Source organism: Budorcas taxicolor, chromosome 4 (assembly GCF_023091745.1).
Source record: "Budorcas taxicolor isolate Tak-1 chromosome 4, Takin1.1, whole genome shotgun sequence".
NCBI lineage: Eukaryota > Metazoa > Chordata > Mammalia > Artiodactyla > Bovidae > Budorcas > Budorcas taxicolor.
This window is the reverse complement of record NC_068913.1, coordinates 35515391-35532950: the sequence shown is the minus strand read 5'-3', so window position 1 is coordinate 35532950 and position 17560 is coordinate 35515391. Positions and strand designations below refer to the sequence as shown.

Genomic DNA, 17560 nt, shown 5'->3' with positions numbered 1-17560 from the left:
ATAGATACACTGAACACAAGTTTTACCCTGTAAGAGAATTGTAAGCATGTCTAGACTTCTTTGCAGATCTTTGCAGATCACATGATCAGAATTTGACTGATGACACCATAAATATCAGGTTATTACAGTGGCCCAGACAATAATACCCTTATTGGTTTCTTTAAGCCACATCTGCAAGCCAGCCCAGAATTTGCCCAAATAGGTCTCTGAGGTGAGGAGAGAGTTCTTCCATTCCTGTATTCCTCTGAATACCAAAACTGACCTGTCAGGGAAGGTTTGATGGCTCTCATTTCCCAAAACCACCTAAATTTCTAGCAAGGAGTCTGGAAAAGCATCTTACTCCATTGGAAAATTACTCTGGTGGTTCACAGCTGAATGAGGCAATGAAAATGCAGGATATCTTCTTTTCCAAAGTCCCAAGAACAATGTTTAGGAGCACATAGACTTGTCACTAAACTTGAATATTTTACTAACCTAAATAAAGGAGCACACAGGGAAAGCACGGATAAGCTAAAATGGGGTCATTCTTACCAGTACTGTCCTATTTCTCCTGATAAGTCCTTGAGTCACAAATCATTTATTAATGTAGAAAAATCACTGAGAATCTAACTATCTGCTAGGTCCTGCACCAGATACCATGGACAGAGCATGTATTAATTTCTTGTAACTAATCTGACAACTTAACATGAACTCAGTGGCTTAAAACAACAAAAGTTGACTCTGCGCAGCTGCACCTTATTGGCTATGGGGAGAATCCGTCCCATTCCTTTTCTAGCTTCTGGTGGTGGTCAGCTTCTTGACATCATATCACTCCAATCTCTGCAACCGTCTTCATGTCACATTCTCCTCTGTGTGTCTCTTATGAGGACACTTGTCATTGGATTTAGGGTACACCTGGATAAAGCAGGATGATCTTATCTCAAGATCCTCAATTGCATCTGCTAAGGCCCTTTTTTGAAATGAAGTAACATTAGGATGTGTAACTTCTAGGGGGCCATGCTTCAACTCATGACAGGGAAAAAGAAGATTACCAAGTACTTGCCTTTAAGAAGCATCAAGACTGGAAAATATGCTAATGAGGAGACTGCCACTGAGGGAGACAGTGAGAGGAAGGAAGAAGAGGCTAGGAGGGACCCACAGGCTAAATAACCAGGGCCTAGATAATCAAGACTGATACTATTTTTAAAATATCCAGAAATAACGAGTAAGTGCATAAATGCCAACATGACTGGCCTTGAAGGAAATAAACTGAGGAGTCCTATGTTAGCAATTCTCTTCTTCCTTCTAGAGGCCTTTGAATTGGCACCCTCATCAATGTGTCCAAAACTCACCAGATGCTCAAAGACAACAGTGCAAACAGTCTCTAAATTCTCAGATTCAAAACATGGATGGGAGGGAGTGGGCGTGGCAGATTGGGTAACAGTAGTTGTCAAAAAGACACTGGATGTCAAAAAAGAACTCTGTTGTGACTGAAACTGGCAGGAGTGCTAGGTAGGTGTGCTCAGAATGAGTACCTGCTCAAAATCAAGGCTGAGGCAAGGCTGATAGTAGAGAAAATAACTCAGTCCACTGATGGGATTTGACAGGCCAAGGAAGGCAATATCAGGTAAGTTGTTCAGAGACACTGCTGATGCCCAAAACAATCAAACTGATCGGGGATCTTCGTAAACAAAACAATTAAGTTGTGGGGTGAATCCTGAGCGGGTGTTTCTGAGGACTGGGTTTGATCTGTGGTCACTGTATTTCACTCCTTGTCTTTACACTGAAAGTGCATTGACTGACAGCTCTCATCATCTTTCTCTTCCCTGCCATGAACCGTGTTTCCTACTCAAATGCACATACCCTAACATGTGATCCCTAGAAGTAGTAATTTTTTAAAGAGCATTCAGCATATGTATGGAAAATAGCAACCATAAAATCTTTTTTACATGAGCCATTTCAAACCAATAGGTTTTGGATTGATTTTTTTTAACTCCAGTAACAACATTTCATTCTCTCAGAATATAAAACTTGCTGAGCTGATCCATCTTTGCAAAAACATCCTGAATGCAAGGAACTCAAGCAGAATGATGTATCCCACTCATAAAAAAACATGCCAGAGCCACATGATATGGTTGATTTTTGTTGGATTCCTGAGTGTTTGCAGCTTTTGAAATTCCCTGTGTCCTCTCTAGTTTAAACACTAATATTCACTTGCCCACTCAGTAACGTAAAAACAGTAACATACAAAGGTCCCATTTGCAAACTGTGAGGCAAGCTGGTTTGCAGACCACATAGAAGACAAATTAACAGAGTGGCTGACAAAGGAGGTAATTCAGCCAGTGTACCTTTGCAGACTTCAACCCCGCAGTTCCTCTCAGCTAGCCCCCCTGCTTTATCCATGTATCCACCATGATAGTTTGGGGTGTCAGAGCTCTGTAGCAAAAGGCCACAGAGAAGCAAAAATAAAGTGAGGTGCCAGGAAGATGGAACATCAGTTCAGTTGCTCAGTCATGTCCGACTCTTTGCAACCCATGAATCGCAGCACGCCAGGCCTCCTGTCCATCACCAACTCCCGGAGGTCACTCAGACTCGCGTCCATCGAGTCAGTGATGCCATTCAACCATCTCATCCTCTGTCATCCCTTTCTTCTCCTGCCCCCAATCCCTCCCAGCATCAGAGTCTTTTCCAATGAGTCAACTCTTCGCATGAGGTGGCCAAAGTACTGGAGTTTCAGCTTTAGCATCATTCCTTCCAAAAAAATCCCAGGGTTGATCTCCTTCAGAATGGACTGGTCAGTATGGATTAAAAACTTCACAGTCCTAACAAGGCCCAAACCCATGAGTAAGGCAATTATCACTCCTGCTCTGTGAAAGAAAGTTTAGATTTGCATAATCCCCACTGGTTGGACTCATTAATTTAACCTAAGAAATGGTAATCTGAAATCTGTTGATGGCTTGGATGGAAACCCTTAGATGGCTAGCTAAGATAAAAGGAATATTACTCCCTTCAAAACCAAATTTACCAATATCCACAAGCTGTTTGATATAGTATTCTTCATCCAGGAGTCGTTATTAATAAGATGAGGAAAATTCCAGCAAATGAAAAGCCTAACTGGGATATTTTGCTCAAGGCAATTGGAGGTCTGTTTCTTGAACCACCAATCATTAAAGGAATCCTAAGTGTCCTTTGCAGTTCAGTCAGTCTTAAAATAGGATTTGGTAAATACGTATGGACTGAGGTGTACATGGCCTGAATACATGCAATGGATGCTCCAGTGCTGCCAGCGAACCCTATCCAGCACCAGAGCTCAAGAATCTAGGCTGACACTACTTTTATGCATCAATATATGTTACTTCCAAATAGTTAATTGAAATAAATCTGTCAAAGAGATTGAATATTATCTCCAAATCTAGTTACCTTAGCAATAAATGTTATAGAAATCACAATGAGAAAAGACTTTTAAATCAATCTTACTGGTTGACTTGAACCAATTCACTTGTTTTATCATTTCCTAATCAATATCTACAATCAAGTCCCAGAACTATAAAAGGAACTCAGAGGAGTACCTGGCTTTGTCTTTGGTGAGTGATTAAATCACCAAGGGAAGGTAATGGGCTACTTTTTTCTTGATCATCTCTAAAGACTTGAGAAACTTTGAAAGTATAAACTCCTAAAGGGCAAAGAATCTGTGGAAATAGGTTATTTCAAATAGTTTTGCTTGTGGGTTGTAGTGATGGAAAACAGTGGTCAGCAAGCCACAGCCCACAGGTCAAATCCTAGCCTAGCATCTGATTTTATAAAATCTGTGAGCTAAGAATGCATCTACATTTTTAAATAATTGGAGAAAAAATACCAAAAGTAATATTTCATGACAAGTAAAATTGAAATGAACTCAAATTTCCATGTACATCAAGTTTTATCAGAATGTAGCCATACCCATTTGTGTATAGACTACCTGTGGCTCCTTTCATGCTACAATGGCAGAGCTGAAACGGAGACCACATGGGCTGAAAAGCTGAAAATACTACCTGACCCTTTACAGAAAAAGACTGCTGATCCAGACAATTGCAACAGTAATATCCATTCATAGCAATTGTATTAGTAATATCAATTAATTTTCAGTTATTTGCCCCCATCTTTTACTTCATTTATGATTCTAAAATGAACTCATCTGAAAACATTAAACCGAAATAAGATTCAGCAAAAGTGTAACCTCTGGCCATTTACTATGAAGGTGAACTCCATTTTAGTGTCCAAAGAAGAAGTCAGGTGTTGGTATTTTTTTAGGTTTATCCTCCTTGAGTCCTTTTCTTAGAGCAAGCTTAATTTAGAACTTGGTCATGTAAACCTTAGATAATGTTCATAGTCACTAGGAAATAGATGTGAAGATATATAAATCCTCTGAAGAAGTTCTACTCTACCTATCTTTAGTACAAAAAGGTAAATGTGAGCAATACACTGCCAATGAAATCAACTTCCCACCCCAGCTCTCAGGAAATTTACATTCATGAGGAAGAGAGAAATGATCTGCATATTAATTAGCCTCCCATCAGGAATGACCATGAATTCACAGGAAGTAGCTCTACTGACAGATGTCAGATGACAGTTGACCAGATTTGTCTTGAACTACCCCAGAGGGTAAATGACTAGACACAGGTGATCCTTCCACATAACCATTTAAATCACCTTTTCTCTCCTTGGGAAGAAAATAATGACAAAAATCTACACAAAAATACTATGAAACATTTTTAATCCTGAAAAGGACTTGATTACTAGTGATCAAAGAGGGGAAAAGTCAATAAAAATAAAGTTCAATCTTTTAAATCGAGTGAATACAAGTCAAATTGCTCAACACTGTTAAATGGCATGATATAATTTATCCATGGATCTCATTCAGTGGAAAACTGATTTAAATATGTTTTGACAGAGTACTAAGGGATTTTATAGGTGATAGCTGACTTAATGGAGTATTTAAGGCTTCACAAATGCCTTTTAGAAAAATAATGAATAACTTCTTCTTCTACCACCTAGAAGGGAAAAGATATAACAAATGTCAATTAAAAGTCAGAAACGTGATTAATTTGTTTATGCCTTTCAACATTACACTGAGCTTTGCAAAGGCAAGACATAAAAATAAGTTTTATAGCCAGAATTCATCTGAATATCTTCCTCATAATATCCTCCTTCTGTCATACTTCTTCAGTGGTTGAAATAAAATGACAATCCACTGGGATCCAAATGAAAAAGTCAGCTCTTTCCAAAGATGGGACTGAGCTGCCAAAATCTATTTAATATCTAAAATAAGAAATAAAATAAATAAAATTTTCAATACCAACTATGTTTTCTGAGAGTTCATTAAAATTTAAGGCATTTTTGACATGTCAGAGATTTTAGTCTAGTGACAAGAGAAGAAAGACACTATCTGTGAGCAAATCCCAATTATCTCTATGGCTTGGAACATACATGCTGAACACAGCAAAGATGAAGACAGAGGTGGCAGGTGATCATGTGGAAACTTCCTGACTCTGTCCAGTCTGCACAACTTTGCCAGGGCTCCTCTGAAAGGGTGTATTTCAAGTGTCTTTTTATTCTTTTGTTTAATTTTTTATCAAAATGGGGAATGGCTCACCAGCAGCATGGCAGGATAAAAATGATCAATGCCAAAATAATTTCACTATAATGTAAGAAATTAAATGTAGAAAAGGTGTATGTAAGCAATATCCTCTGTGAATTTCACAAAAAACAACAAAGCCCACCTCACCTATACTCATGAATCTAACAGTAGTGACATACACAAAACAAACACTCATTCAACAATAACAGAATGGTCCACTGTTTTACCCACCAGTGAAATAAATTCAATTATTTATTTTTCCTTCATTGGCCACAAAACTAAGGATGACCTGCTGAATCAAAAATTACAAGGCATACCTCATTGACAGACTGGGGGCAAAACATTTAACAGACTTGTCCCTATGCCCTACCTCACTGGCCAGTTACCAATCTTTTTAAAACTCTGGATTAAAACCTGTAAAGATCACTGTTTATTGAAATCAAACAAGATCACCTTAGATTATAAATGGTCAGGAAACTCCCCTCTTTCCTAGTTTTAAAACAAGTTTACACAAAATTGGTCGTACCCAGCTTCGTTCAAACTTCTTTCGATAAATATTCAATTCCTGCTAATATCAGTAGAACCTGTCCATTAGAGAAAATACCACAATTATCTGGATCATTTTTTAATAAGAGCAATAATACTGATTTCATAGCTGCTTATGGTACAACAACATTCTTATTTTGAGTACAGATATATGCAATATTCTAAAATTGAATTTCTAAGTAACTTAAAAAGCAAACTTCTATGGAAGTAACAATCCTTACAGTCTAGCGTGTAACCTTTGATGCTTGACACAGGGCAAATGTACCCACTGCCATTTTCGGGAGGCCATACATTATCCCAGTACCTCTGTACAGTTATCTGTACTGATACACAAGCCATCCCACTTTTTTTTCATGACTTTGCAAGTGATTTGATAAAAAAAAAAAAAAGCTTTCCTATTCATTCTAAATTATACTTCAAGTATTACATAAATTGTTTCAAGCCATTTGACTTCTGTGATAGTGTCAGCTTGTTTTTATTAGGGGAAAGTCTAAGCTTCTCTTTGCCTTTTTATTTATTTTTTTTAAGAATCCCATTTCTTAAAAAGCCCTTCTTACCAGTTCCAACAAGGATGGAATTTCAAAGGCGATTATAAGTTTAGATAACCCAAACACATGCTGACTCTTCATTAAGAATTACTGTTTACTTAGGCTCCTGAAATCAAGAAGGATACCCTATGGAAAAATGAAAAATCTATCGTCTTTCTTTGTTCATCATTTTTAATAGAAAACATGTTTAAAGGTTGGTCAGGAAAATAAATAATGGGAAAAATAACTGTACCTTAAAAAATTTTTCAATCTTCCCCATAATATAAACAAAGAAAAGACATACATGGGATCACAATGAATATGCTCACATCAGCCCTCCAAACACACTTTTTATATAGAATTTATAAAGAAGAAAAATTACCCATTAATTATACGGCATGCATCAGCAGTGCACTGGTGGGCTTAACCTTGGTTTTGAGTTATGTGTATATACAGATAAATCTCTTCCTGAGTTGAGCTTCATCTTCAGTTGAGACTCAAACCATTTGCTTTCTCATTTTTGGCAAGACACTTGACCATGTGATAAGGCAATCTAACATTTCAACCTCCTTCCCTTCTCAGTGACGTGGCCCTCCTCTGTAATATCGCCAATGTGCCGGAAATGAGGACAGGCTCTAAACTATGGTTCTGTAAAACTAGAGAATGGGTTTCTTTGTTCATTAGTCTGACAGCTACAGCACTGTCTTTTCATATATTTGGAGATCTTGAGGATTTCAGTTGAACAGATTCAAAATGGTCTTCTTTTTCCTATGGGTGGAAAATATAAAGACAAAAACAACTCATTAAAATTACAGTAAGTTTTAGGATCTTACCTACCCAGAAAGTAAGTTCTGAAGTCAGTTCAATGTATGTACCAGCCACTCATAATTGGGATTTTACATTTAAAGGGGAGGGTAGTAGATGTAAAACAGATAGCATGCCTACCCCAAAGACACACAATCCAAAATAGAAGCAAACACATGACTGTAATAGATACCAAAAGATACAGCTGTGATCCTTATGAAGAAATTCACTGAGACCCTTCCAAGGAGGACATCTGATCTGAGTGCTCAAAGAGATGACCTATCCATGTAAACTGCAGATAGTAAACTAAATATTCTCAAGATAACATAGGGTAAATAATAAGAAAAAAGGAGAGCAGAAATAAAGAGAACACAAATAAGACATAAGATCATTTGGGTTCACTGGTAAGTTTAAGGAAAATCTTTGGGGATCATGTTTACTAAAGATATTAAAAACAAGCCATCTCAGATAATAAATCAAAATTTGAATGCAAGTATATCATTGATGGAATTTGTTTTATAATGCATTCAAAATGTAATCTATTAAGATAAATTATTCTTCTTTAATGGGGAGAAAAGGAAGTAGTGAAATTTCTCCCAATGTTTTCATTGCTAGACAAAGCTTTCCAAAGGCTGCTATAATGTAGTGGAGAGACTATGCTGTTGAGGAGAAAAAAGATGAAAAGAAATAGGATTATTTTAAAAGTAAAAGAAATATGAAGCAGATCAGTCCTGGGTGCACATGGATATGTGTATAAAACCGAAAAGTGAAATGAGAAAATAACAGGAAATAGATTCTGAGTATCTGTCAAGAAGAATCAGTTTCCTTTTGTATCTTCTCCCATTTGAGCAGAGAAGTCCAAGACTTCAGATCCACTTTAGGGCTACATGGTCAGGATTACAGAAAAAGAAAAAAAAAATCACAATGCAAACCAGCATATCCCATTTCCCTGCCTCTGCCCAGGCAACAAATCCCTGGGAGAGCAGCCTGCAGGTTGCAGCACCCTAACCCACTGGTTCTAGGAGAATCTACTTCAAGTCTCACATATCCCAGCCTTAATTTTGTAGGAATAACCACCGATAATCCAAATATTTGTTAAACATCCATATGTTGCAGGAACAGGAACATGGACTAGACTTTATGGGATACAAAGTGCCTGCCCTCAAGGATCTCACTGTGTATTTACAGGAAAGAGTATTAGACATCAGCCATGAACTAGAAGGGAACGCTGAGGTTTTTGTGGCCTTGCTTTAAGAAGATTTGATTTAAGCTGTTCCTCAGGAAGGGGAGGCAGAGACCTGTTGGTTATCCTCCAGGCAATGTTTCAAGTAAAACACTGGAAGCCCTCTATACAGTCATGTTTGCTTCACAGGGCTTTCATCACCATGTCCTCTGTATTCACAGGGGATTTTGCTCCTATAACTGATATGGTGGGATATATACATACATATGTGTATGTGTATGTGGTTAACATCACTAATTAACTGGAATCTCCTGATGGCAGGAATTCTATCACTTTTTAATTCCCATAAAATGACCCAAGGCCTCACACATCATTGGCTATCAATCAATGGTTGGGAAAAAGTACTGAAACACTAGCATGGAGAAAGAAAAATTATGAATTGGGACTCAGAAAATGCAGTTTCTAATTCCTAACTCACCCTCTCTTGGTAGGTCTCAGTTTACTCATGCATTAAATAAAGAGGCATACAAAATGATCTTTTAAAGCTCTAAATTCAAGAATCCAAAGAAAATCCAACTTCTCCCAGAAGTTTCTCCTTAGCCTGTCACTAAAGAATGTATTCTTTTCTCTTCTGTTGTCCTCCAAGAGACCCTATTCAATACTCCTGCCATGTAACAAAAAGAATAAAACACCTAGGAATAAACCTACCTAAGGAGGCAAAAGACCTGTACTTAGAAAACTATAATATACTGATGAAAGAAATCAAAGACAACAATAAACAGGTGGAGAGATTATATCATGTTCTTAATTGGAAGAATCAATACTATGAAAATTACTATACTACCCAAAGCAATCTACAGATTCAATGAAATCCCTATCAAATTATCAATGGCATTTTTCTTAGAAATAGAACAAAAACATTTATAATTTGTAAGGAAATAAAAAGATCATGAATAGCCAAAGCAATCCTGAGAAATAAAAACAGAGCTGGAGAAATCACCCTCCCTGACTTCAAATTATCCAGTAAAGCTACAGTAACCAAGACATGACGGTACTGGCACAAAACAGAAACACAGATCAATGGAACAGGATATAAATCCTAGAGATAAACTCAAACACCTATGGTGACTTAATCTATGACAAAGGAGGCAAGAATATGCAATGGAGAAAAGACGGTCTCTTCAATAAGTTGTTCTGGGAAAACTGGACAGCCACCTGTGAAAAAATGAAATTAGAACACTTGCTAAAATCATACACAAAAATAAACTAAAAATGGCTTAAAGACCTAAATGTAAGGCCAGACACTATACAACTCTCAGAGAAAAATGCAGCCAGAACACTCTTTGCTATAAATCACAGCAAGATCTTTTATGACCCACCTCCTAAAGGAATGAAAATAGAAATAAACAAATGGGACCTAATCAAACTTAAAATCTTTTCCACAGCAAAAGAAACCATAAACAAGACAAAGGCAACTCTCAGAATGGAAGAAATTATCGGCAAATGAAGCAACTGACAGGGGATTAATCTCCAAAATATACAAAAAGCACCTGTAGCTCAATATCAAATAAAAACAAACACCCCAATCAAAAAATGGGTGGCAGACCTAAACAGACATTTCTCCAAAGAAGAAATGGCCATACAGATGGCCAGGAGGCACATGAAAAGATGTTCAGCCTCACTAATTATTAGAGAAACACAAATCAAAACCACAATGAGGTATTACCTCACACTGGTCAGAATGGCCATCATCAAAAAATCTATAAACAATAAAGGCTATATTTATTGTGTGGAGAAAAGGGAGCCCTCTTGCACCATTGGTGCAAGAAAAGGGAGAAAAGGGAGCCCTCTTGCACCATTGGTGGAAATGTAAACTGACACAGCCACTATGGAGAAGAGTATGGAGGTTCCTTAAAGAACTAAAAATAGAACTACCATATGACCCAGCAATCCCACTCCTGGGTGTATTCCTGGAGAAAACCATAATTCCAAAAGATACATGCACCTCAGTGTTCACTGTAGCACTATAAACAATCATCAGGACATGGAAGCAAACTAAATGTCCATCAACAGAGGAATCAATAAAGAAGACGTGGTATGTATATACAATAGGTTATCATTCAGCCTTAAAAAGAAACAAAACTGCCATTCAGAGACATGGATGGACCTAGAGACTGTCATCCATGAGTGAGGTAAGTCAGAAAAAATAATATTGTATATTATTCCATAAATGTGGAATCTAGAAAAATGGTACAGATGAACCTCTGTGCAAGGCAGAAAGCATGCACAGATGTAGAGAACAAACATGAGCACCAAGGTGGGGAAGAGGGGGAAGGATGAACTGGGAGATCGGGGTTGACATATATATACACTATTATGTATAAAGTAGATGACTAATGAGAACAAACTATACAGCACAGGGAACTCTACTCAATGCTCCATGGAACCCTAAATGGCAAGGAAATTTTAAAAAGAGGGGATATATGTACAAAAAAGATCTTCACAACCCAGATAATCACGATGGTGTGATCACTCACCTAGAGCCAGACATCCTAGAATGTGAAGTCAAGTGGGCCTTAGAAAGCATCACTATGAACAAAGCTAGTGGAGGTGATGGAATTCCAGTGGAGCTATTTCAAATCCTGAAAGATGATGCTGTGAAAGTGCTGCACTCAATATGCCAGCAAATGTGGAAAACTCAGCAGTGGCCACAGGACTGGAAAAGGTCAGTTTTCATTCCAATCCCAAAGAAAGGCAATGCCAAAGAGTGCTCAAACTACCGCACAATTGCACTCATCTCACACGCTAGTAAAGTAATGCTCAAAATTCTCCAAGCCAGGCTTCAGCAATACGTGAACGGTGAACTTCCTGATGTTCAAGCTGGTTTTAGAAAAGGCAGAGGAACCAGAGATCAAATTGCCAACATCCGCTGGATCATGGAAAAAGCAAGAAAGTTCCAGAAAAACATCTATTTCTGCTTTATTGACTATGCCAAAGCCTTTGACTGTGTGGATCACAATCAACTGTGGAAAATTCTTCAAGAGATGGGAATACCAGACCACCTGACCTGCCTCTTGAGAAATCTGTATGCAGGTCAGGAAGCAACAGTTAGAACTGGACATGGAACAACAGACTGGTTCCAAATAGGAAAAGGAGTACATCAAGGCTGTATACTGTCACCCTGCTTATTTAACTTATATGTAGAGTACATCATGAGAAACGCTGGACAGGAAGAAAAACAAGCTGGAATCAAGATGGCCGGGAGAAATATCAATAACCTCAGATATGCAGATGACACCACCCTTATGGCAGAAAGTGAAGAGGAACTCAAAAGCCTCTTGATGAAAGTGAAAGTGGAGAGTAAAAAAGTTGCCTTTAAGCTCAACATTCATAAAACGAACATTATGGCATCTGGTCCCATCACTTCATGGGCAACAGATGGAGAAACAGTGGAAACAGTGTCAAACTTTATTTTGGGGGGCTCCAAAATCACGGCATATGGTGACTGCAGCCATGAAATTAAAATATGCTTACTCCTTGGAAGAAAAGTTATGACCAACCTAGATAGCATATTCAAAAGCAGAGACATTACTTTGCCAACAAAGGTCCGTCTAGTCAAGGCTATGGTTTTTCCAGTAGTCATGTATGGATGTGAGTGTTGGACTGTGAGGAAAGCTGAGCACCAAAGAATTGATGCTTTTGAACTGTGGTATTGGAGAAGACTCTTGAGAGTCCCTTGGACTGCAAGGAGATCCAACCAGTCCATTCTGAAGGAGATCAGCCCTGGGATTTCATTGGAAGGAATGATGCTAAAGCTGAAACTCCAGTACTCTGGCCACCTCGTGGGAAGAGCTGACTCATTGGAAAAGACTCTGATGCTGGGAGGGATTGGGGGCAGGAGGAGAAGGGGATGGCAGAGGATGAGATGGCTGGATGGCATCACTGACTCGATGGATGTGAGTCTGAGTGAACTCTGGGAGTTGTTGATGGACAGGGAGGCCTGGCATGCTGCAATTCATGGGGTTGCAAAGAGTCGGATACGACTGAGCGACCGAACTGAACTGAACTGAATGTATGTGTATCACTGACTCACTTTGTTAGTACAGCAGAAATTAACACAACACTGTAAAGCTGCTACACTCCAGTTAAAAAAAAAAAAAAAAAAAAAAAAAAAAGACTTCTACTGTAGCCCACATGGAGAAAGGTTCAAAACACACTAGGTCTCCCTAAGTGTGTTTAAAAGCCCTTGACCTTCCTGGACATGAATGTTCACAGGCACAGAACTCCAGTAGATGAATAGAAATAAGGTGGAATTTCAGCTACTGAAAGGGACATACTGATTTGTGGCAGTGGAGGATCAACAGTGTAGTTTGATAATGAGGCACCTGGGAAGGAGTTACCTTACACCCTGAGAGATGCAAAGGTTTTTGATTTTCAAAATTACCCTTTCACCTCCCTATGAAGGAAAATGTTCCACTCTCAAATTCTTGCAAGTGCCTTAGATTTAAGTCTACTGTTTACCAAATCCAGCAGATGCTTTCACCACATTTTGGTTGCCATTCCCCCTTAAACTTAATGAAAAGTATAGAAATAGCCGGTATGGTGCCAGTTTCTGCCCCAAAATAACAACAATCGACATGTCCATTCCCATCACTCAATCATTCCATGGAGTGGACAAATACCACCCAGTCTGAGGCATGGGCAAACAGGAAAAGCTGGACTAACTGTCCTCAAGCAGTCTCTCCAAAGACAAAGAGACACAGCTGTCAGAGGTGAAGCAGAAACACTAAGGTTTATAAGCCAGCAAGAAGGTCACAGGCACTATCAACCAGTGCTGCCTAGCTAAAGAGATTCCACTTGGTGTCCCTAACAATCATAAATAAATTCTTTCTTTCCGCTGGCACCAAGTGTACCTACAGGACTATACTTTTTGTAAGAACCAGACATTAACTTCTCTCCTAGAAGCAGCATAGCTTGTACCCTAGAAGTGGTCCTAAGTGGTCATAATTTAACTGTTTATGAAAACATCCTCCATAGATCATGTAGCTCTTAGACAACTGCGAAGATCTTTTCAAAATCAGACAACTCTTGGCTAATCAGAGTAGATTCCTGGAGGGAAAACTGACTTGTTATTCACACTCACTCTATGGGTAGCTAATAAATTTAAAAAGATGGAATAAAAAAAATGTATGAAATCATGCCATTTGCAGCAACATGGATAGAACTAGAGATTAATTACTAAATGAAGTCAGTCATTTAAAAAAGACACCATATGATATCACTGATATGTAGAATCTAAAATATGACACAAATGAACTTATCTACGAAATAGAAACATAGAGAAGAAACTTGTGGTTGCCAAGGATGAGGGGCAGGAGAAGGAACGATTAGGAATTTGGGATGAGCAGATGCAAACTGCTACGGAGGTTTGGATTTTGTTGGGAGACAACTCTCTATGGTTCTTTGGTATTTCTGCATATCTTGTGAATACAACACTGATTCCCCTTTGTTCTAGACTACTTTTTCAAAGTGAAAGTGAAGCCGCTCAGTTGTGTCCGACTCTTTGCGACCCCATGGACTATAGCCTACCAGGCTCCTCTGTTCATGGGATTCTCCAGGCAATAGTACTGGAGTGGATTGCCATTCCCTTCTCCAGGGGATCTTCCCGACCCGAGGATCAAACTTGGGTCTCCCGCATTGTAGACAGGCGCTTTACCATCTGAGCCACCAGGCACTGGCACCTTTTCAAAAGTCTTTATATAGAAAGCGACCTTTGAAGATGTTATATCCTTCCAGAGCAAAGGGCAAGCTCACGTACAGTCTTGAAAACAGTGTTTCCCTCTGGAGCAATGAATGAGGATGCTAACTGTCCAGTACAATAACAATAATATCTCTCTTTGGAACAAGGGCAGAGATGCTTGCTGCCCATTCTAAAAGATTTAGGTTCCCAAGTTCATTATAGGTTCCTTACCTATAATGCAGCTCACCAAGAGCCATCTGTAGGAAGTGAGGCTTTGAAACTGGGATAAATGCTGAGGTTTTGGCTAGTGCTTCTGTTATGACCATTTAAACTGTCCTTTGTCTCTGATCAGAAATTCTATGTCTTCTAAAGTATCCATGAAATCATAGGAGGCTCACTTGTTAGCTTATAAGTAGGGTAAATTCTCAGCTCTTGACAATCACTGTACATTCACTGTCTCTTAGCAATAGTACCCTCCATAAACTAGCATAATAAGCAAAATCAAATAGCCATTAGTATAAGGAGAATAGGGCTTATTCATTTATTTTTAAATGATCCCCTATGATATATTTATGTACCTAAATTAGGAAATGATTACTAAAGCACTCACAATAAATGTAATCTTTGCCACATGCCCTGCCTGCTGAAAATCCTTTGAAATGCAGTTTCTTTCATGTTTCATTCTATTTTCAATCTTGCAAAAGTAAAGTGCCATGTTTTATCTTTTAAGTCAATAAAATGTGTTTACAAATAATATGTAAAGCTTCATGTTATCTGTTTAGAAATAGTAATCATTTCAAAGCTGATGAATGTGATACCATCTGATAAGGTAATATCTCAACATTTTATATAACTTTTATTTTCTCTAAATGAAACAATCTTGTTCTAAAACAAACTACATAAATAAACATTGGATCATTTATTTACCTAAAATTGTTTTTGTAATACTATTAATACATTATCTTTGTACAAATTCAAATATTACAAAACCGTATTACTTCAAAGATGAAAGACACCCATTAATTAAAAACTCTCAAAATGCAGCTATCATTCGTAGTTTCCTGTTCAGATACTAATATAAATGTACATTTAATATAAATGTGATAGCCTACGGTTGCTCTCACTTCACTGACCTTGGACCTACTGACATATCAGTACACACAGACATCTCCATCTGTACCAGCTGCAGGACTGCACAGCATCCCACTGCTTTGATATATGGAAATATATACTTCCTGATGGTGTTAAAAGTTGTTTCTACCTGGTTAACCAGCAAAACAATACTGCAGTGATTATTCTTGTATTTACATCTTTCTGTATTTCCAAAAGTATTTCTACCAGATAAATACCCACAGAGATATAGATATGTTACATGACAGAGTTTTCAAGAATGTTGCTGTTAGGTTAATATGGCCTCTTACTCATAAACACACAGTATTACCAGGTTAAAATTCTGCTGTTACCTTTGTTGCCAAGGATTTGAGTTTTCCCAGTAGGGTCTGTTTATTGGAATATACAACTTCCTCTTCATTATCTTCTCCTTCCATGATAGCACAGCTGTCTGCAGCTGGGAGTTCACACTCCTTTGAGTTCGTAGTCATCACTAATTTGGAATATTTGTACTCCAGTCTAAGTGGTGGTAAATATATAAATAGATAAAGAGGCTTTTAATATAAATTAATACTTATTTGGGGTGGTCATACACCAGCTAATTGTCTTGGAATAAAGTTGCTTCACCAACAGATTTCCTTCACCCATCACCATAACACTATATGGTCTCATTAATCTACCATCTACATACCAATCTTTTCCAGAATTTCAGAGAATCAGTACAATATAGTTAATTCTATTACATTTATTTTACATCACATAAAGTGGCCAATTATGACAAACTTTTGAAAAACAGAGAAAATAAGAGGTATGAATAAATTTTCATCATTTACAAATATTTGGGAACTAATTTAATATGCAGTTTTCCAAAGTTTAGTTCATAAGATGAGAACATATATAGGCAAGTGATTTGGTCTTTACTACTTCTTTCACTCATTGCTTTCTATTTCCCACCTCAGATTATAACTGTCCTTAGATAATACAAAAAAGAACTTTCACAGCCCCACTGACAGGTAAATCATTTTTTAAAAGCCTAATCATATAATGTATCAATATATAATTGGTAGTTAGACCAAATACTCAACTTCAGATTCTTGAAGTCCTGGAGTAAATAAAGATGATACTTGCCTATATGCTTAGTCTGTTTCTTTGCAAATATTTGCCCACAAGAAACTGAAAAAACAATGATGGGGCAAGAAGGCAGCATGATGTCATGAAAATAAAATAGACACACAGAGAAAATCTGCCTTTTGCTCTGAGCTCTACTCCCATCTACCTGAGTAGCCTGGAGCCTCTGTTCTCTATCTTACAAAAACAGTGAGTCCAGTGCAATTATCTCTAATGTTCTCTAGTCTTTGTGTTATCAGAGTAACAACCATTCCATTTGCCTTCTTAAAGACCTTTCCCATAACTCTTTCAACTAGGAGAAAATTCTTTTGGCTCTGGGAGAAATTGTTGAGTATGGTGATTAAACCTAAAATTTTCACGACAAAAGAGATTCCTCATTCTTATTCAGGGGTTACTTACTTCTGATTCTTTTTCCAGAAGTAGCAAGTTAGAGCCACCAGCAAAACAGCTGTAAAAGCTCCCACGCCTGCTCCCACTTTTAGCCAAAAGTCAACTGTTTCACAGGTTGACAACTTTTTCTCAGGCAAAGAAATTCCTTTAATGCACCACTTAGGCTCATTCCATACATATAAAGTTTCCTTCCAAAACACAAAGAGGACATAGAAATTAGATTTAGAAGGAGGAGGTCTTGCTAACCCTTTATTGACAGTAGGCAGAGAGGATTATTCAGCTTTCATCTAAGCTGAAGCTCCACGAAGAGAGGAAAGAGATATAGGAGAGAGAGAATAAGGAAATGATGAATGAAAATGCAACAAGACCATGAACTGTCAGATCATGTTCGCTTCCTTATAAGAAGGTCGAACAAAAATGACTCCCATTTGAGCTATTTTCTTCAAATATGTGACGAGCCTGACTTAATCATGTTTTTGAATGAAAGCTTGGGTTGTTTAATATAACTAACTGGGACGGGTTTTAACTCATCACGT

General features: G+C 37.9%; 1 protein-coding gene across 1 annotated transcript in view; it reads right to left on the bottom strand.

Annotated features, from left to right (window-relative positions):
- Window positions 1-7377: 7377 nt before the first annotated feature.
- Window positions 7378-17560, bottom strand: part of ELAPOR2 (endosome-lysosome associated apoptosis and autophagy regulator family member 2) — a 211372-nt gene continuing 201189 nt past the window's right edge. Inside the window, exons 20-22 of the mRNA XM_052638923.1 lie at window positions 17034-17212; window positions 15860-16025; window positions 7378-7437 (exon numbers count right to left, since the gene is read on the bottom strand). Coding sequence (XP_052494883.1) covers window positions 7378-7437; window positions 15860-16025; window positions 17034-17212 — 405 coding nt within the window. The remainder of the gene's footprint in view (window positions 7438-15859; window positions 16026-17033; window positions 17213-17560) is intronic.